The sequence below is a fragment of the Alosa alosa genome, chromosome 1 (genome assembly GCF_017589495.1).
Source record: "Alosa alosa isolate M-15738 ecotype Scorff River chromosome 1, AALO_Geno_1.1, whole genome shotgun sequence".
NCBI classification, from domain to species: Eukaryota; Metazoa; Chordata; class Actinopteri; order Clupeiformes; family Clupeidae; genus Alosa; species Alosa alosa.
In genome coordinates, this window is record NC_063189.1 from 46530724 (window position 1) to 46552348 (window position 21625).

At 42.8% G+C, this 21625-nt stretch overlaps 1 protein-coding gene across 4 annotated transcripts in view; it reads left to right on the top strand.

Annotated features, from left to right (window-relative positions):
- The first annotated feature begins 2536 nt into the window (after positions 1 to 2536).
- LOC125304795 (oxysterol-binding protein-related protein 1-like) overlaps positions 2537 to 21625 on the top strand; it is a 29545-nt gene continuing 10456 nt past the window's right edge. For all 4 annotated transcript variants that reach the window (XM_048259331.1, XM_048259479.1, XM_048259398.1 and 1 more), the window contains exons 1-16: positions 2537 to 3078; positions 3167 to 3252; positions 3473 to 3547; positions 3636 to 3747; positions 3836 to 3921; positions 4017 to 4161; positions 4615 to 4682; positions 4919 to 4963; positions 5044 to 5117; positions 5664 to 5727; positions 5875 to 5976; positions 6158 to 6301; positions 7857 to 7935; positions 8300 to 8406; positions 18634 to 18802; positions 20237 to 20429. In XM_048259331.1, the coding sequence (XP_048115288.1) occupies positions 2955 to 3078; positions 3167 to 3252; positions 3473 to 3547; positions 3636 to 3747; positions 3836 to 3921; positions 4017 to 4161; positions 4615 to 4682; positions 4919 to 4963; positions 5044 to 5117; positions 5664 to 5727; positions 5875 to 5976; positions 6158 to 6301; positions 7857 to 7935; positions 8300 to 8406; positions 18634 to 18802; positions 20237 to 20429 (1673 nt within the window). In that variant the 5' untranslated portion in view covers positions 2537 to 2954. The remainder of the gene's footprint in view (positions 3079 to 3166; positions 3253 to 3472; positions 3548 to 3635; positions 3748 to 3835; positions 3922 to 4016; positions 4162 to 4614; positions 4683 to 4918; positions 4964 to 5043; positions 5118 to 5663; positions 5728 to 5874; positions 5977 to 6157; positions 6302 to 7856; positions 7936 to 8299; positions 8407 to 18633; positions 18803 to 20236; positions 20430 to 21625) is intronic.

Consider the following 21625-nt stretch of genomic DNA (forward strand, 5'->3'; position numbering starts at 1 on the left):
GCTGGCACCCGATGCCAGACAGAGAGGCCCCTCATTAGCTCTGTTAGCTCTGATGGCCTTAGACAGCCCTCAGATGACAAGCTAAGAGTAGCACTGCCACTGGCCTGTTTCCCCAGTAATGCTCCCAGGACAACCATGATGTACAGGATGCTTATTTGTGCCATGATGTACAGGATGCTTATTTGTGCCATGATGTACAGGATATTTTGTGGAGAAGAATTACAGAGCCTGGGAGGCGTCATTACAAAATAAAATTGTATATCGAGAGAACGTGCACTCGTTTTATTAAATCATGTGCTAATTTTACTAAATTGTGTGCTTGTTTTAGTTAATAGTGGGCACATTTCAGCAAATAGTGTAGCCTACTCATTTTGAGTGCACTATTTAGTAAAACAAGCACACAATTTGCTAAATTGAGCACACAATCTAATAAAATGAGAACATGATTTATTAAAACAAGGGCACAATTTAGTAAAATGAACACACATTTTAGTCAAATGAGCATTCTCTATACACAAAAATATATCTTGCAACGACACCTCTGGGGTTCCGTACCTCCTCCTTCAGTAGGTCTATCTTTTTATTAATTTATTTATTTTTATTTACATTTTGACAAACAAACAAGGCACTGTATCATTCGACAAGACAAAACAAAACAAATCAAACAAAGTTAAGACAGGGGCTCAATTAACAATTAAATCGAAGACAGACAACAGAGACACCAGGTGCAGGGCTTTTACATCCTTCACAAACTTCAAGGATCTAGAAAAGGAGTTAAACTAATTTATCCAGTGGGCTAAATTAGGGACAGTTCTAAATAAATGACATGGGACAGTTATAAAGAAATTACACTTTCCAAATAAAATCAAAACATTCAAAACAAAAGATACGTTCCGCTCACCTACTTCAGTATCAAACCACAATTTTACTTTTCCTGATTCCTTCTTAGCAAGGGTGTGTTATATGAAGACAAATGTCTCCTAGATTACATTACTGTAAGGCAGATTATCACAGGAAAATGTATTGAATCCTTCACTGGACTCTGAGATGCTTTAAGGTTTAGACAATCTCTGCACCTGAACGTAAAATTGTTTAAATAGTATTTTACTTATAGGCCCTTACTTAGCCTAGGCTACTTAGCCTACTTCGGGCCCTCTCAAACCAAATGCTGGATTCAGTTTAATGATTGGCTGATTTGCTCATTGTCAATGGTATCATGTATTAAAATGAAAACATGGAAAAAGTAGAATTAGTTCATATTAATCACCCCAGCAATTAGGCTACTGCTCTCTAATGTCCCATTCACTGTTTAAGCCAGTGGTCACCAAACTACGGCCCGACAACTCATTTTGGGTGGCCCCCCAAAACATGTCCGTGGTATATAGCATCTGGCCCGCACGGGAGTACGACATCGTCAAACTATAACCTCCGTAATTTCCCCATTCATTCTCTATGGCGAGTCTTAACAGTACACATGTAATACTTTTTGTCCACTGGTGGTTGTTTTGGTGCTGTTTCGCGTTTGCCATCGAAAATGGAATGAAATGTAGGCCTACCTGCAAACAATGTAAGAGGCCTATGCTTGCTGACTGCATCAGTGCTCAAAGTATTCTAAAAGTTTATCAATTATTTGTTAATAACTAACTAACTTATATTCAAGTCATATTTCTGGGACTTTCTGGGATAATTATTTCTATTTTTTATTCACACGTTCAAATGTTCATACAGAGTTCAAAGTTCTCATCAGGTGAGTGAAAGTTAGAATGGTGGTCATTTCAGATGTGTTTGCCAGCACATCATAAAACTCTCATAGTCTGATAACTTTAAATTATTTGTAGGATATTGCTTGTTCACAACTTGAGCTATGTATGCAAAGAAACAGAGTCTTTTTATTAGTATTATTTCATTTGAGCTACATTACACTGATATGCCATGGTGGCAACATAAACACAGCTAGCAATGGTATTAAATTGCAGTGATGATTAAATTTAATGGAATATTCAACTAAGGTAGACTGCTGTTGTTCACAACACTAAGCTATTTATGGTTGACATACTCCGAGTCTCTGGCCCTCTCTTAGAGCCAGGCATAGTGAGCTGGCCCTCTGAAGAAAAAGTTTGGGGACCAATGTTTAGGCTGTATTGTTGTAGGCCTAGTATTGTGTCAGTCCATATTCAACTGACTGCATTCTTCAGCACAGAGGTATCTAAAATTATGTTCTGTGAATACACTGATTACCTGGATCTATACTGATCCTGGCACTCGCTCTATTACATGTCTCCTCTCTTCAACAGGCCTATCACTTCCCAATTCTTTTTTTCCCATCGCATTCGGTAACCCTATAGTTCCATCTAGCGAAGAAATCGAGCATTCCTACTAAACGTAGCGCTTCTCTGCTGTTATGAAATTAATAAAATAGCCAGTCGTCTAGACCCAATTTTGACTGACAGTAGTAGTTGTCGAATTAGAGGCCACCATGAAACTTGCTACGAGTGGTTGGTGAATGAACCAGCTGACTTTGGTATGGCATGGCATGGCATGGCATTTGGTGTAGCCTATGAAGCGTCAGTTGCGTTTTTTTTGTTTTGTCTGATTTTTAGAGAACAGCTGAGTTTGTATTTTGTGCGATTCGAGTGGATTTGATTTTCAACTGTCATTCTGTTGACAGCAGGACAGCTGCACTTGTAGCCCTTATCAAATTACAAACTTTACTTAGGTCTCCCTACGTTGCTGTCCTACACAAGAGCTACTCAGAAAACAAACGTTAGGCAAGAGCTTTACCGTTTATTCCTGCAAATAATAGACAATATAACACTGGATGCACGTTGTAGTTTGTCGCTAGTTGGCCGATTACTATAAAATGAAGAAAGATTTGTGTCAGATGTAGGCTGAATGTCAGATACAAGAATCATCAATAAAGTAGTTGACAGCGGAGTCAAGTAGGCTAGTAGACAATGGAATGCCGTGGGCCTGAGGAGCAGCTCCTGAAGTCTGCAAGGGAAGGAGACTTTCAACAGATCCAGAGCTTAATCCAAGCGAAGATGAATCGAGAATTAGACCTTAACATCAATTGTCGAGGTGACCATGCCAATTCAGGCCAACAACTACTGATTTCAAAGTGTCACTCTAGTCTTTTGAGATAATTCGCCCCCCTTTTTTTGTTTAGGTGGAAGTAAATTCAATACAGGATGGACACCCTTGCACCTTGCATCATACTTTGGGCACAAACAGGTTGTGGAGGAATTGCTTAAGGTCAGTGAAAGTGTCCATACTCCAATTCTACACAGGAAGGCCTGCTTTGGGTAAATTAGTTTGTTATTTTTATTTTAGAAGGCCAAACTGTTAGGAAAATGTTCTTTAATAGTGTTCTTAAAAATGCTTTTCAGTAATTTGTGCTAAAACACTGAAAGTCTTGATGGGTTCTTTTGATTCTTTAGATTATCTCTCTCTCTTTTTTTAAAAAAACCTATAGGCTGGGGCTGATATGAACCTACAGAATGATATGGGAGATACACCCCTTCACAAAGCTGCACTCAGTAACAGAAAGGTATGTTACCATCATGACATGACTGGTAAATTGTTGGCATGTTTGTCTGTCCAGTCAGTATTCAGCGTTTAGCTCTCTAACTCTGCAGGAGATTGTTCTGTTGCTGTTGCGATATGATGCCTGTGCAACAGTTATCAATGGGTCGGCACAAACCCCCAAAGACGTTACAGAGGACGATGAAATCATCACCATGCTGGAGGGTATGTCCATGGTGCAGACATAACCTGAATGGATCTTCACTTGTATGTGAGGTCACTGCATCTGTGCCATGGTTTGTCTTTGTTACAGCTGCACAGAGAAGAGAGGAGCGAAAGCTGGAGGACAGGCTTCTGGAGGCAGCCAGAGAAGGCGACAGTGCAACACTCACACAGCTGGTCAGCCAAGAGGCAAAACAATACTGTTTACATTGTTACACTTGTTTTGCACTGTTTGCAAATATGCTGGGTTTTGCTTTGCTTTTTACTCACAGCTGAGCAGAAAGAAGCCTCCAGATATTCACTGCAGAGACTTGCTGGGAAACACGCCTTTACACTGTGCAGCCTACAGGGGTCAGAAGCAGTGTGTCATTAAACTGCTGAAGAGTGGTGCCATCCCCACTATGAAAAACAAAAATGGTACAATCCTGCCATTACGCAATGTTTGCTTTTAATCAAGTTAAATAGAAAGTGTTTTTTTTGTGTGTGTAATGAATAATCAAATCTTGGATTAGTCTATCTGTCCTAATCTCCAAATAAATATAGGGCCAATCAGGAGACAGTTTGTCTTAAACTGTGCGTCAAAATATATTTATTTGACAGGCTGGCTTCATGCAACATTTTGATTTCCTCTAATTGTGTGAATGTGGTGCATAGCTAATGTTAATACTTATTATCCAGTAAATTATTTGAATAGGATATTATTAAATACTTCAGTACTATAATGCTTCAAATGCTTCAGTAAATCATGTAATGTATAGAATCAAAGAATCTGCATTTTTTAATCAACTACTAATAATTCTAGGTAATAGGTTTCAATAGTGATAGAATGAATAACAACAGCTAATATTACATACTCTCAATACTTGGCAGATCAGTCTGTGTTTGACCTTGCTAACAGTGACGAGATCCGACTTCTTCTTGAGACCAGTCTGGAGAAAGTGAGTACTTTACTCTTCAGGGCTGTAACGGTGGCTTCTGTCCTCATCTCATTACTGACTCATGGACAACAATCCTGTCAGAATGAAAGTGTATGATTTCATCTACAAAAAATATGAACAATATTTACCGTACTGTAACCACAGATGTAGCAGTCTCAGAATTCAGTTTGTCTACAGAACAACACAGTTTGTGAAAAATGCTAAACACTAAACATGTTTTATTCTCGGCCCCGAAGACTTCTGCATTTACAGTACAGACATTTGAAGGGCCTCTCTGGAAGGTATGTGGGAAGGACATTCTAACTGTGTGCAGACAGGCCACCGGTATTGTGAGACTCATGTGTGTCTTCTTCTCCTCTAGAGGTCTAATTTTCTGGGCTGGAGATCACATTGGGTAGTTCTGAAAGATGGTGTTCTGTCATGGTACCCTAAGAAGTAAGATATTCTCAAAACTCCACTCCCAATATTTAGCCTTTAACACACACACACATGCACACACACCCCCTCATGTGCATGCACAAGACCATGCCCGAAACACATTCACGCCCAGAGACCATATCAAAGTAAAATCTCTATTCTAATATGGCCTGCACCTCTCTCTGTCATCTCATAGCTTCCTCTCATGTCATGAGCTAAGGTGCACCCCTCACAAAAACCAGTCATTTTCTTCTGATGGCCTCATTGCCACTCAAGTTCTGGAATCAGATATGACAAGCTAGCCTGCCCCAATTACAGCTGGCCTTCACTTTATATAGATAACATCTTCGTTTTGCTGTCCTATTAGATCACTATGTTTCTGTTAACTATTGGGAATCATTTGATTCCTCTAGGTTTGTGTGTTACAAACAGAAACTAACACATATGTTGTCTTTTGAGTTTTAAGCAGATTTTTCCAGATTTCACCTACATTTTAAAAGCCCTCTTAATTGCCGCCATTGCTTTGACATACTGTTTTCCCAACTGCTGTGCTTGTGTTCTTAGATCTGATGCCGACGATGATGCACATAAGCAGGGTCATCAGCCCCTAATGAGGGCTCATTGTATGGTATGTATGTATTACAAAGTGAGCACCCCTTTAAAATGTCATAAACTGTTAAACTGTTAAAAAACTACTTTTTGTAGGGCCATATCTCCAGTATGTCATTGACATTTTCTTTCCCTAAATGGTTTCGCTTGCTTTTTTCTGTTTCAGTTCAGAGCCTGGGATAGGTACTTCTTCACTGTTAAATGCTTTGATGGCAATGTCCATACCTTTAAGGTGCCTGCCAAAACTGATCCAGAGGCTCTCCGGAAAGTAAGCAAGTACTCTGCGTAATTAAAAGCTTGTGAAATATTTGAAAATGAGGTTGGCACAGTGTATGGCGTAGTTGTGGGCTCATATCTTTATCTGTGTGTATGTTTGTGTGTGTGTGTGTGTGTGTGTGTGTGTGTGTGTGTGTGTGTGTGTGTGTGTGTGTGTGTGTGTGTGTGTATAGAAATGGCTGGATGCCATCGGAGAGCATTCCGCCTGGAGCACGTACCATAGTGGGTCGGAGCAGGCCTGCGATGAGGAGGACGAGATAAACATTGAAGACGACAATGGCGCCGTGTCCTTAGGAGATCGCACTGACTCCCTGATGGTGAGCCAATGCCCCTCTAGCCAGTAGCCTCTCTCCCCTCATAACCCCCCACCCCTACCCTCATTCCTCCTTTCATCCTTTCATTCAGTTGGCCGTGTGTTCTCTCCATCACGCACTCCACTCACACATGACTGAGAAATGGAGAGAAGATGAGAGGAGAGAATTACATCATCACTGTTAGCATTGTGTCATGCGGTTCCCAGCTGTATGGAAGGACATGTCTATAGGCAACACTGGGATGAAAAGGGGCACGCCACCTGGGCTGTGCATGTGCATTCCCTCTACATGTTCTCACTAAACCCCAGCAGAAGGGCTTCTGTAGGTAGGGCTTCAGGACAAAGTAATCCTGAGAGAATATCATGGAAAGTTTGAATGTATGGGAGCAAATTATCCCCATAGTGAATCTTCTTTTTTCATACATCTCATGCACTTCTTATGCACTAATATATTCTTTCAGGTAAAAGCACATGACCTATACTAGTGTAATCTGTATAATCTATTTTCATATTATTGAAGGTCATAATTGTGACAGTAATTGTTGTGGATGTGATATGGTGGACATGATGGATGAGGTAATTGCATACTTTATGGTGTCCTTATGCAAGGTTAGAGGAAGAGAGTATGTCTCAAATCCAGAGGATAAAAATAACCCCCTGAAACTGACACTGATTCTCCTGTAAGGAATATTTAACCCATTATTCACCATATGGAATCTTTCCCACAACTACTTCCTGTGAAGATGCTGTCTACAGTGTGTGAGAGGCCGTTTCATGCATATTGTATAGTGCATTCAGAGGCTGAATTGGGTTGTGTTCATAGGACAATAGCACACTAAGAAACGTGACCACATTTCACCTGTGTTGGCTAAACTGCACTGGCTTCCTGTGGAACACAGAATTAATTGTAAAGTTCTTCTGTTTGTTTTCAAAGCTTTACATGGTTTAGCACCTCAGTATTTATGTGATCTTTTAATTCCTTTAATTCCTTCCTCCTAGACCTCTTCGATCATCTTCCCAGTGTCTTCTTTGTGTTCCTTCTGCCTCTCTTAAATCCAAAGGTGACAGAGCTTTCTCTGTCTATGCTCCCCAGCTTTGGAATAGCCTTCCTGGTGTTGTGAAATCCTGCCCCACTATTAGTAGTTTTAAATCCAACCTAAAGACCTACCTCTTCTCCCTAGCTTTTAACACTCCCTGACCCCCTCACCTCTCCCTTATTTTATCTGTTTGTATGTATGTATGTATGTATTATTATTATTATTATTATTATTATTATTATTATTATTATTATTATTATTTTATGTCAAGCACTTTGGTGCAATGCTATTGCTTTGAAATGTGCTATATAAATAAATTTGACTTGACAGTGCCATGTAAAGTGAATAGACTTGTGATGTAATGTGTGAATGTATATATAATCACAACCAAATATATGAAGCCGTATATTTGCAGTGTATCCTGCTGTCTGTGGTACCACATGGTCTCAATGGGACACGTGCACATTGTGTAGTGACTGTAGGGTTGTTGAACACGCTGTTCTGTGGCCCTGTGTGTTTCAGGCAGCTGAGGCCAGCCAACAGAAACTGGAGGCTCAGGTGGCCATCTTTGTGTCCATGGTGAAGAATGAGGAAGATGACAGTAAGAGAAACCCACTTTTACACTTCCATCCTCTAACTTTCTTTTTTTCTGGTATGTTGTGGAGTTTTTATTTATTTATTTATTTATTTATTTTGTCATGCCTTAGCTGTTACTAATTCTATACAGTTTCTATTTTATGTCTTTTAATTGGATGTTGGCCTCCCTCTCCCCTCATCTTTACAAATTCACAAGGTTCCGACTTAATGTACTTATTTAACTTAATGCACTTCATAGGAAGCAGTTCACGCAGAGCCCTACAGCTGCTGTGCTATTGTGCTCTTTTAAACATCAACTCAAGTTACCTGAAGATATACATATACATATACATATATGGAGTCAATATGCGAAACTCTCTCTGTCCCAGAGGTGGCCATGCCTGTCCTCCTGAAGGCCCGAGAGACGGCCCACTGCTCCAGAGAGACCTGCTCAGCTCTGCGCCTCTGCCTGGACCTTCTCTCCCAGAGGGAAGAGGTATCTCTACCCCCCCACACACACACACACACACATAAACTCTGTGGTTTCGACCCTCAGTACCTGTGTCACCTTTCATTTAGGCTCCAGTGAATAGCACATGCCAATGCCCAGTGCTCCAGTGTGCTGATCACATGTAGTCAGTTAGGCAGATAAGGCTGAATTGATTTCTAGTGAATTAGTGTGCTGATCACATTCAGTCAGGAGATAAGGCTGAATTGATTATTGCAGGCAGAATATACCTTTCAAACCTCTCTTCTTGACTGCAAAAATCCTATGTGCCCTTGCAGAGGCACAGTTATCCACAAACTGGTAAGTCCACAATACACACATATATAATTAATTCATATATATATATATAACCCATGTTGAGTTTGAAAAGATCACCGTCACATTTATGTTTACAAAATAAACATATTAAAGATGTGAATTAGTCACATTCAAATTCCAAAGAGACATCCTCATCTTTTTTTGGACATATGGGTCACAGTGAGCTGATTGTGTCAGTCTTTGGACACTGATGACAGAGAGCACCTGAACCTGTGTGTGGTGTCAGGATGGCAGGTGGACAATGCTGGTGTCCATCTTAATAGATGACGGCCCCTGCCGGCCGCCAGCATGCCCTTGGGAGAGGGGCCGAGTGCTGGAATAATCAGTGGCTCGGCAAGGGCACCGTCAGCCAAGAATCCCTTTTTATGCTGAGCTCTGCAGTCCATTCCGTAGAGAATCCCGGTCTCTCTCTCTCTCTCTCTCTCTCTCTCTCTCTCTCTCTCTCTCTCTCTCTCTCTTTCTTTCTTTGTCTTTCTCTGTCTTTCTCTTTCTCTCGTTCTCTCTCTGTCCTTCTCCGTTCCTCTCTCGCTCGTCTCATTCACACACACACACACACACAAGCACACACACCGTGATGTACACGCACATGCATTACACATTCCTCTCCCCTCTCTCATTCAGATGCTTGTACGTGCATGTGTGACCCGGGAACGCTCACACACTCACTCACGAGCGTGAGCAAGGCACGGAGAGAAGTGGAGCGTGTGCACTCTTTCACTCTCTCTCTCTCTCTCACACACACACACACACACTCACACACACACACACAACCACGAGGAGGCGAGAACGCGCAGCTACTTGGCGCTCCCTCACACAAGCCCGTAGAACGTCCGGGACTGAGGAGGGAAGGGGAGAAAAGTGACACCAGCCATCGCCCAAACAGGTACATACAGCTACCTTGTGCTACTCTTTTTTTTCTCTCTGCTCTCAGAGCTCCTTGCGAAGCACATGCAGACTGGTGAAGTATTTGGGGAGGGTGTCCTGTTTCCTTTTGCCTGTGTCTGTGTTTGTGGGATGGGTGGCTCATGTGGTTAATGCTGGGCTGGGCTGAAAGTGTCATTCGCACTAAGTTGTAGTGAAAAGACCGATTTGTGTAAGCACCCAAAACTGGACCCAGAAGGCGAGGCTTAGATGTCAGCCACTGAGTGCTTTATTTGGATTATATACTTAAGTATTCAGAGTTGTCAGTGCCTTTCTTATTCAGAATGGTCAAAGATCTGAAACATTTTCACTAATCTGTTATGCACCTGCAATGGATACTTAAAAAGTTGTGACACAACCCATTGTTGTTTTTTAATTTGATTTGCGGGACCTTTTCTTTGAAAGATTTTCTTTTGACATTATTTTAAATGCTGTAATTCGTTAATCAATCATTTTGATTAAGTGTTTGTGACAAGGTCAGGTTTGCTAGAATAACTGTTTTTCTCAAAACTCTTTTGCCAGAGTTTCTGATTTGCTCTTATTAATACATCCTTACACGGATAGGTTACATATGCCCAGGAAGATGGGTGTCTTTCAACATTAAAATGCTATTGATGCCACTCATCTGAAACTGATTTGCATGGTGTGGTCTATATTTAGGTATTGTTGTTGAGTGCAGGGAGCAATTGCCCGAGGATGTTCCATTGAGAGGGTGCTTTCAGGTTAGTGAGCTTCAAAGAAGCATAGGTTACCACTGCCCCCCCACAAACAAATATTTGGACACACAAAAGAGGGGTAAAAAGAGAAGGACCAGAGTGGACAATTTCACACATACCGACTCCTAATTAAACCATCTCTGCGATTTCAGGAGGGAATCTGGAAAAGTCTGCGGAGTGGAAAGGTAATTACTGAGCATCGGAAGATTACCTCATTCTCCTCGCCGTTTACCTTAAGCAGCGGGGGCTAACGTGTGCCAAAGGAGGGGCGCTAGATGGGATTTGCCTGGTGGATTATTGCTGGATCATTTCATAATAGGGAAATGTCTGAGCAAGCATGCCTCACTGTCTGAATACATCTGACCGTGTTACATCAGACTAAATGGATTACAGTGCTGCGTGTTGCTTCTATGAAGCCATTGCACTGACCCCAATCGTTTCATTATCTCAGCCTGTCAATCATACCTATTGCTGAAGGGACGATCTATCTTCCTGTGGTCAGTTAACCTTCTACAGTATGCTACCCAAGCACTGTGCAGGTGAAATAAGGTGACGACAAGATCTGGTTTGAAAGGGGAGTGACTCCAAACAGTGGTAAGCAGTTGCTTATGTCTGGATGTAGATTTCTCTAGCTGTAGGACGCCTTGTCCATTTCTGTTTATTGTTTAGCAGCTTGGAGAGCTCTTGACCCCTGCCTTGCTTCATTAACTGTCGGTCATTCATGTCCAGCCGCTGGCTGGTGGAGGTGCTCATTTAGTCTGGAGTGTGCTGGCGGCGAGGAGCCCATTGACTCTCTGTGCAGGGGCTCTGTTTTCCATTATTTCTCAGCTCGTTTTCAGGCGTGAAATCACCATGGTTACCGTTTCCGTATGTAGGGCGAGTAGAGAGGGAGGTTCTCAAGGCTGGGATGGGTCGAGTGTGTGTGTGTGTGTGTGTGTGTGTGTGTGTGTGTGTGTACACACATAGCTCACTGTAATGCGCATGCATGTACACACACGCACACACACACACACACACATGATGTATACAACCCCAAGTGGGGTTATTTCCTCTTTCAGACAGAAAAGCTGTGCTTTGTTCTTCTATGCTAGGATCGAGTGTCGAGAGGTCTTTCATTATGTAACTGGGGCCATACGTCACAGAGACCTGACGCTGAAGTATTCCTATGTCCCAAACCATGGTCACTCGGTTGATGACCGATAGAGTTCTAAACTGTCAGGACTGATGTTGCCCAGACTAGAAAGACACAATAGCTGTTCCTCTCTTTTTTCTCTTCTCCCTCTGACTCTCTCTCTCTCACTCATACATATATATGCACACACACACACACACACACACACACACACACACACACACACACACACACACACACACACACACACACACACACATACATACATACATACATACATACAGCGGGGAAAATAAGTATTGAACACATCAACATTTCTTTCAGTAAGTATACTTCCAGTGAGGCTATTTGCATGACATTTTCACCAGACATTAGTATTAACTCAGATAATTCACCCTTATAAAAAAAATCCAAACATTAAAGTCCATAGGTAGAGTTATGTGCAATAAAGTGGAATGACACAGGAAAAAAGTATTGAACACGCCTGCTGAAATTTCTTAAATACTTTGTGGAAAAGCCTTTATTCGTAATGACAGCTTTAAGGCATTTCCTGTATGATAAAACTTATCAGTCACAGTATTCTGGTGTGAGTTTGGCCCATTCTTTTAAACAGATAGTCCTTTAATATTGAAGATTTCAGGGGTCCCTGTTGTGAATCCTGATCTTTAGTTAACTTCCAAAACTGTTCAATTGAATTAAAGTCAGGGCCTTGATTTCCTTTCTCTGAAACCAATTGAGAGTTTCCTTTGCTGAATGGTTTGGATCATTGTCCTGCTGGAAGGTCTAGCCATGTCTCATCCTCATCATCCTGATATATGTAAAGATTCTTCCGGAACAAAATGACTCCATTCATCATTCCTTCAACTGTATGAAGTCTGCTAGTACCATGAGATGAAAAACAGCCCACACCATGATGCCACCACCTCCAAACCTCACTGTTGGTAGGGTATTTTTAGGGTGATGCACAGTGCCATTTCTCCTCCAAATATGGTGTGTAGTATGACATCTGAAAAGTTACATTTTTAACCAGAATACATTCTCTCAGTATTTCATAGGATTGTTCAAATGTTGTGTAGCAAACTTTCAACGAGGTTCAACATGTTTTCTTCAGCAATAGAGTCATGCGGGATGAGCGTGCATAGAGGCCATGGCGGTGGAGTGCATTACTTACGATTTTCTCTGTAACAATTGTACCTGCTGCCTCCAAATATTTCTGGAGCTTTCTCAGAGTGGTCCTTGGCTCTTAGGCTACAGTACTCTTCTGACTATCCTTCTGACTTCCTGGTCAGAAATCTTGCAAGGAGATCCTGTGCATGGCCAGTTGATGATGTAGTGATGCTCCTTCCACTTGCAAATAATGGCTCCAAAACTGCTTGCTGGATGATTCTGAAGTTTTGAAGTGCATCTGTAACCAGTTCCATTAATATGTTTTGCAACAATAAGGTTGCAAAGATCTTGGGAGAGCTCCTTGCTTTTACCCATCATGAAAAGTTTCTTGTGTGACACCTTGCTAACAAAAACCTTTTTATAGCCCACCAGTATGTACTAACCCAGCTTATATCAATTTGTACAGATAGGAGGGATACTTTCTCTAACTACTTATAGATTCCAGTTTGTTCCTCTTTGCGTTTGTGTACTGCTTTTTCTTAGCGTGTTCAATACTTTTTCCCTGTGCCATTCCACTTTTTTACTCATAACACTACTTTTAGACATTAATGTTTAAAACATTTTTATATATGTGTGGATATAAGTTAATACTAATGTCCGGTGAAAATTTCATGTGAATAGTCTCACTGGAAGTATACCTACTGAAAAAAATGTTGACGTGTTCAATACTTATTTTCCCCGCTGTACATACATACATACATACATACATACATACATACATACATACATACATACATACATACATACACACACATACATACAATAACACATACACACACTCTCTCACACACATGCACAAACACATACACACAATAACACATACACACACTCTCTCACACACACATACACATGCGCACAATAACACATGCACACACTCTCACACACACACACACACACATGCACGCATACCCCATACACTCAGACTGTCTCTCTCGCTCTGCTTCTTCTTCCTCATCGGGTCAGCGTGGCAGACTGCTTTGTCGTGTGACAGTGCCAACTACCTTTCTGTCTCCCTCTGCTGACCTCCGCATGCTTACACTGTCATATTGCAGCTGTGAGGTTGAAAGGTCAAATGCTTATTTTTCCCTGCAAGGGTTTGGACTCTCTCTCTCTCTCTCTCTCTCTCTCTCTCTCTCTCTCTCTCTCTCTCTCTCTCTCTCTCTCTCTCTACAAGTACAGTACAGTACAGTACAGTACAGTTTAACAACATGTGTACCAAAAAGTGAGATTGGGTTGTGTTGAATGCTGTCACAAGCAGAATTGCATAACCTTTATTTTCAATATAGGACTTAAATTGGGCCACCTCAGCTATATCCCAAGCTCTCCTTTTCTCTCTCTCTCTCCATCTCTCTCTCTATCTCTATCTCTATCTCTATCTCTATCTGTCTCTGTCTCTGTCTCTCACTTTCTTTCTCTCCCTAGTTTTCGCTCTCTTTCTCCCTCTAGCATAAAAAAGAAAAACTGAGTTTAAGCGCAGCTTGCGGGGTCCTGTGGAGGGAATAGCAGGTCTCTGAGGCTTTCAGAGCTAGTGCGCTCGCTCCACAGCAAAGCGCCGAAAATAGCGGCATGTGCACCGAGGCGAGAGGACGCGGGGAGGCTGTGTGAGCGAGCGATGGGGCGAGCGAGAGAGAGAGCGGGCTGCCAGCCGGGCCTGTTACACAACAAAAGCGTTCCCGGGTGGGCCCGTCCGCAGCGCCGAGCATCCTCAGAAGGGCTCTGTGGTCCCCCCGCCCACCCCTAGGCACACGTGTGAGCGGGCAGCCATCAGAGGGTGTGTGCGGCGTGGAGAAATTGTTTTGGCCCTTCCATACTAAATGGGTTACTTGCGTTGGGAGCAAAGTGACCGTCACACTCTGCAGCGCACAGTGGTAATGTGGTGGCAGTAATGAAGAGAGGACAGCTATTTGTTGAGGTTAGAAGGACACAAAGGGAGGCTAAGGCTCTGTGCTCATTGCATCAGAGCCTTGTTTACTATGGAAGTACTGAGTCCTTAAGAACCTGATTATCTCATTGTAACTGGTGTGCACCACGTTTGTCTGTTTATGCATTGGAGCTTGCTCAGGGAAAACTTTATATAAATTAGTTTACAGCAGGAGACAGCCTAGAGTAAACTGTGTCCTCTGTCATAGCATCACATACACAAACACCTGCACTATCATGGTAAGATGGTTTAGAATGGATTAGTTTTGTCAGTCCAAGAACAAATGGCCTTAAACCTTTGGTCTAATTCCTCCACAGTCATCTTGTCGGTTTTCTGATTAGAATAACAGTGTTTTTATTATTATTGTCTGAATGTGAAACTGTTCTATTACGTTTTTTCCATCATGCATATAGCATTTGACTCGCCGCCTAAAAGGGAATAATCAGGTAGTCAGTCAATCGATAGCATAGCAAATGTATTAGACAGCTTTGTGCTAGATTAGCAAGGCTTTAATGGATTATTCCTGAAAATGACTTCTTTTTCTAACAGAATGTTATCACATCTTGGTTGCTGTGGGCATTTTTGGTGGCCTCTGCAGATCTGTGGTCAGATGGTCCTTCTGTTATAGCGGTCTACTTTTTACTCCTAGAAAATCACATTTCCTCAAGATTTCTTTTTTTCCTGAAGCACTTGCTCCAGACAGATAAGCAGTATGTTTCAGGAACTTGTTAATCCTCAGTTTCAGTTCATTCTTTATTAATCTTTTGTGTGGTTCTTTACCATATCCCCCTTCCTGTCTGCCTGAAGGTCTAATTTTGAAGATTGACCCACATCCATCCGTCGGTGCTCTGTTTGTTTAACTCATCTTGTGTAACTATGTATAACTAGGCTCAGACTCTCTTCAGATGTGTGAATATCTTTATTCACCATTATATCGATGTTTTATCCATACATTTCCATACCCAGGTTGTCATTGTGATATACAATAGTTCACAGGGACATTAGCCATCAGTACATAGTCAGTTTTTCACATGACTATGTACTGATGTCATTGGCATGACAATGCCTGATCTTACAATTTCACAACACCAATACAGATGCTGATGTGTGGCTGTACTCTGTGCTTTAGAGATACCGATATCCTACCATTAGCATTTGGCTTGCTCAGCCCGTCCTGAGTCCCAGACAGTATTGATGAGTTATCTTTGCAATGTTCTGGTGCTTGGCAATAATGAAGTCAGCAGATGGATTCATATGAGTCAGTCTGACCTTTCTAACATCAGCAGGCACCTGAGAGAGTGCTTGGGATCCAGTACCAGCCATGCTGTATCATCAGTGCTGCTGTGTAAAAGGTCACAAGACCTTGGGCAAGACCTTAACCACTAATTTAACACCATGGGCAAGACCGCAAACACTGATGGGTCAGCTCAGGCTAGTGCTCCCACATGCCACATGATCATTGTATTTCATGCACAAGAATCCAAGTTGTTTGCAATGCTTTTGAATATAAGTCAGTTACCCAAGATGGGTTCTAAAGCTGAGGCTCTCAATTTTTAGGGGCTTGGAACCCCTTACATTCAACATTACATAGCAAATTTAACATTACAAATTTAACGACATGCTGCTTGACTCAGGATATGCCGCATGTTGTACCCAGGATCCGTAACAGCCCTGCCTCACAGTGCCACATGTGTTGCTAGTAGCCTGAATGCCGATCCAAAGAACCAAAGCACCAAAGCAAAATCACAGACAGGCAACATTTGTGCTCACAGCATCACCAACAAAGCAGCTTTTGTGAGCATTTCACTGGAGTTATCAAGCAGGCACCTTCATTCATCTGTGTGTCGTTGAATGAGACCCACAACACCTCCAGAAGGCCTAACTTAGGCCAAAAGCATAAGGCCCAGAGCCTTAGAGAGAGAGACCTATAAGGCTCTGATAAGGCCTTACAATCTTAACCCTCAGATCTCCATGATCATGCATCATGTACAGACACACACGCTCTGACAGAGGACCTAGCTCACCATCACTCTATGCTATGTGTCCTGTTGCAAGCTTGTTTACACAAAGATTTCCCTGTGCAAGCTCCAGTGCATAAGGAGACAAACGCAGTGTGCACCTGTCACTATGAGATAATCAGGCTCTTTAGAACTCAGTCAGTACTTCCAAGCAGTCAACCAAGCTATGAGAGCCTATGTCATTGCAGAGCTGATCCAATCAGCACAGAGGGTTGCTACAGACCCCACCTTGAGAACCACAAAACCACTCAAGTACTCAAAACAAATGGCTAATCCTGTGTTGTATAAAGAGCTGCCACTCATTTATTTAAATATTTGTTTATTTAAAAAGAGATATAGTGTTTTATGTCCAAATAAAGATTAATTCTGAAGACTAGCTACCTCCATGTGCACTGTGGGCTGGACTGTGTTTTCTTTCTGTCATGTGCTGCAGACTCTTTAAAACTAGAATTAGATGTATCAGCCTTTTACGACTGGGAAAGAATTCACTACATTGTTGTGCAATACTTTCATTTTGGAATTGGTTACAGAACTGTTTCGATGTGATTTAAAGACTCCTATTCTCTCTCACTCTTTCTTTCTCTCTCTCCCTCTCTTTTTCTTTCTCTCTCCCTCTCTTTCTTTCTCTCTCTCTCTCTCTCTCTCTCTCTCTTTCTCTCTCTCTTTCTCCCTCTCCCTCTCTCTTTCTCTCTTCCTCTCTCTCTCTCTCCCTCTTTCTTTCTTTCTCTCGCTCTCTCTCTCGGGAGAGAGATGTGTGAATGTGTGTGTATTTGATAAGAGTGCTTCAGACTGACCAAGAAAATGAATGACTCCAGTGGTCTTTTTTTATCTTGTAAGGTGTATTGAGGCTCCTCTCCTATCAGATGTGCAGGCAGATTTATAGCTCCCGTTGCCAGAAGCATCCTGCCAAGGTGACTTTGTGTCTTGAGCTCTGTGGAGAAGTCCACCACAATAGCTTATCAGTCTGCTTTCTTTGTTATTGAACTGGACTGAATGGCTGTCCAAATGTTTTCTAAAATACTTCTGTCGCTGCGTAGCTGTGTGTGTTATCTGGCTCGGTCTGTCACTCTGTGCCACTCTCAGCAGATCATAAAAACCTCAGGCTTTCAGTTAGCCCTCAGGAACTCTCCCCTCATAGTATACTGTAGCAGGCAGTGTAGTCAGTCTTTTGCATTAGTGATATTGAATTGGAGCTGGCAGTTTTGTGTTCACTGACAATGTGTAAATTACATTCTATCAGCTTGAAGAGTCAGTAGGCCGTGTGTAAATGTCACAGCCTATTGTTTTTGTGGCCGTTGCGGCCTTGTTTGAGGTAGTCTGAAGTCTGTGCGGTTGCAGACCGCTGTGTGTGTGTGTGTGTGTGTGTGTGTGTGTGTGTGTGTCTCCGTGGCGTGACTGTCTGTGGCCTGCACCGGAGCTCAGGTATCCGCTCTGAGCGTTATGTGATCCCGGGCCACTGTGCACTCTTAGACTAGATGTTCCATTCCCCCTGCAGGTAACCAGATGCCCATGGGGATCAAAGACAAAGGCCCGTTGCTCTCCCTGCCATTGACAGCGGTCTGCCTGTGCTGGCCAATGAGACGGTCCATAAAGTTGACCCTCCATCAGTCAACTGATATCATTATAATCCCATATCCATTCATCCTCTTAGCTCCTCACACATCAGTATGCAGCACAGAGCCTCCAGAGAGTCTTCTCAAGATGCCAATACAGAGGACTTATTAAAAGTTAATCATCATGTAATGGAGATGACCTTGGTGTTTATGAGCATGGGAATGTTTGTTCTCATCAGAACAGAGCCATCATTAGAATTGATAAACTGTATGTAGTTATCCTTGTCAAGAATGGCAGCTATGTTTGCTGAGTTCCTGCCTCTGCTTTTACCAGGATATGTAATTCTGGTCTCATGTGTGTTATCTGCTGTGGTGTGCTGTGCTGTTTCTCATCTGTGTGTGTGTGTGTGTGTGTGTGTGTGTGTGTGTGTGTGTGTGTGTGTGTGTGTGTGTGCGCACTTTCTTCTAGGCGTGGAGTCTGAAGTTGGAGCAGGAAGTTGAGAAGAACAAGATCCTGTCAGAGGCGCTGAAGAACTTGGCCACTGAGCACCACGAGCTTGAGCAGTCCCTGAGGAGGGGCAGGAAGTCCCCGACACTGAGCACGCTCACTGAGGATGACTTCTACGATGCAGTCTCTGGTGAGTGACTTCAGGTGACCATGAAAGGGTGACCCTCTCCAACCATGAAAACCACCTTTGCTCACGTCACTCAACTCAATGATCAATGATTCTTCTTTTTTGGCCTCTCAAACTGTGATCTGCTTCATTAAAACTCTTTACTCTCTGATCTTGATCCTGCTTTCTGTCTCCTGTATTCTCTTTATTTTGAGTGATGTCCTGTCTTTCTTCCCTTTGGTTACTACGTCTGGTTTATTTCTGAAATAAGTCATCGGCAAATGCAATCATATCCTATAAAATCACTGACTAGTAAGGGGTCAGTAAGATTGATGCATGTGTAGGCGATGCATTTAGTTTGTAGTGTGTTTAGTGTGTAAATTTCAGATTATTCACTAGTACCTATTCAGGTCATATTAAACAATCCATTGGATACCAGATAAACAGACACCCATGCACAAAAAAGGATTCCCTCCCTTTGCATGTTTAGGTCCTAGTGCTACTTGGCTAAGCTTCCATTCAATAAATCATTATGTCTCCTTAGCATGGAACAGCTCAGTATTTGCACACAAGAGGGGATCAGCAGCACCCAGCTCACAGTCTGTGGGACTGTTAGTCATTGTTACAGTTGTTACTGTTAGTCATTGATTTCATTGGTGTCAGCTCTTCAAATGGAAATATATTCTTGGATATTTCCAACTCCTAAAATGTTATGTGGTTTTAGTATCTTTAGTGTTTTACATTATTTTGCTTTGTTGCATAAGTTCATTTAATGACCCAAGACTCATAATATTTGTTAAATCAAAGAACATCTTAACTGTAATTAGAATCTATTGCAACTAGACCTGCTTTTCTTATCTAACATATATCTAAGACCAGATGTCCATCCAGCCACTGTAGCTTTGGAGTTTCTCCCACATCAGATAAAGCCATCAGGCAGTTTGGCCCCACAGGTCCAACTTGTTGTTGGCATCAGCTCAATCCCAGGCAACCCCCAAGCCTATCAGAGGAAAGCAGACTCTGGTTACCGCTGGGCCCTCAGCAACTGATCTGGGAGCAGCTCTCCTTACACACGCCCAATAATCTGCACCATGATCGCCACAGACAAAAACAACAAGAACAATTCCCTTTCCCCTCATCACTTATGAGGGACAACACAGTGGCTCAGTAGGGGCCTGTCGGAGGAAGTGACATAGCAGGCTGGCATCTGATTGGAACACTATCCTCCCAGGTGAGGTTTCATTGACTGTGGGGAGGGCGAGAGGGAGGGGTGTAATTTTGGCTGCTTGGCTGGGTGCCGTGGGAGACTGCGCTTGCAGGTAGCGGGGAGCAGGTGGCGGCTTACGGTGTCAAGGTGAGCGCTCGCTCTCTCTCTCGTTGGGCTTGGCTTGGTTCGGCTGTTTGTGAACCTGTATGTGCCCCTCTGTGCCTCCCCGCCCTGCCCCCACCACCCTGCAGACAGCGAGTCCGAGCGATCTCTGAGCGGTTTCTTGTCGGTGGCCGGACAGTCCTTCGACGAGGAGGTCGAGCGCAAGTCCGTCCAGCACAGCACCGCGGCTACCACCGGCCACCCCAAGGGTCACGGCAGGATGTCAAACGGGGGTAACCATGGCGACGAGAAGGGGCACTGCAATGGAGTCAAGAGGCACAGGTGAGCCTACTGCCCACTATTACATCATAACAAGGTGTTTGTGTGACCAGATACGTTCTCACTGCTGTTAGCCAGAATGAGATCGATTTGATCAAATATGAAACTGAAATAAAATGTGAATACAGATATGCAGTTATCACCAACGTTGATAAGTTGACTTGGATATGCCATTCCTTCGCTGCATGTCCAAGACAAAAAGAGTAGAGTTGACAGATTTGATTCATGCAAGTGTGTGCCATCTTAGTGATTCAAACCCTGACCCACTAGTAATCTGACACCACCTTTCCAGCTCTCTTTTGCATCTCTTATTTTTTTTCCAGGTGTGTGTGTGTGTGTGTGTGTGAGAACCCCAGAGGAATGCTTCCCAGTAGAGCAGAACAGAGCAGGCTTGTGTTTGTGTTGGTGATGACGCACCTCCTGTGCTGGCTGCGTGGAGACCAGTAGCATCCCTCATTCTGTATTAATCCAGCGAGCAACCAGTGAATTATTTAGAGTGCTTGTTTAGCATCAGGCAGGGTGGATGGAGACTTGGCAAGACACAGAGAGAGAAAGAAAGAGGCAGAGAAGAGAGAGGTACTCATGAGGGAGAAAGAGAGAGAGAGAGAGAGAGAGAGAGAGAGGGGGGGAGGGAGGGGAGGGAGGAAGGAAGGAAGAGAGAAGTGGTTGAAGAGTTTGTGAAAGATTGATGAAAAGGCTGGCTCTGTACAACTGTAAACCCTGTCGTTCGGTGCCGTGATATCCCATGCTGATAGATGAATAGATGATATGGCTTTGTTGTGCTTTGAGAAATCATTCTCCGCTGTTGACTTCCTCCTTGGTGCAATGCACTTCTTATTCGAGAGTCAGTTTGTAAGTAAACAAGTCTTTGTTTAGTTTTTGTTTGTTGATTTGTTTGGGTTCTTGTTTCATTAGGGACACTTGGCTGCCTTTCATTTTCACCACTCCAATCATTTTCACCATTTAATGACTTATGAGATTTTGAGGTTACCCCAGTTACCCCAGTTCCATTTCTCTCTCTCTCTCTATCTTTGTCTTATGCTATCTCTCTATCTCTCTATCTCTCTCTCTTTATCTTGCTCTCTGTCTTATGCTATCTCTCTCTTTCTTTCTCTCTCTCTCTGTCTTATGCTCTCTCTCTATCTCTCTCTCTTATGCTCTCTCTATCTCTCTCTCTTTCTCTCTCTTTCTCTCTCTAT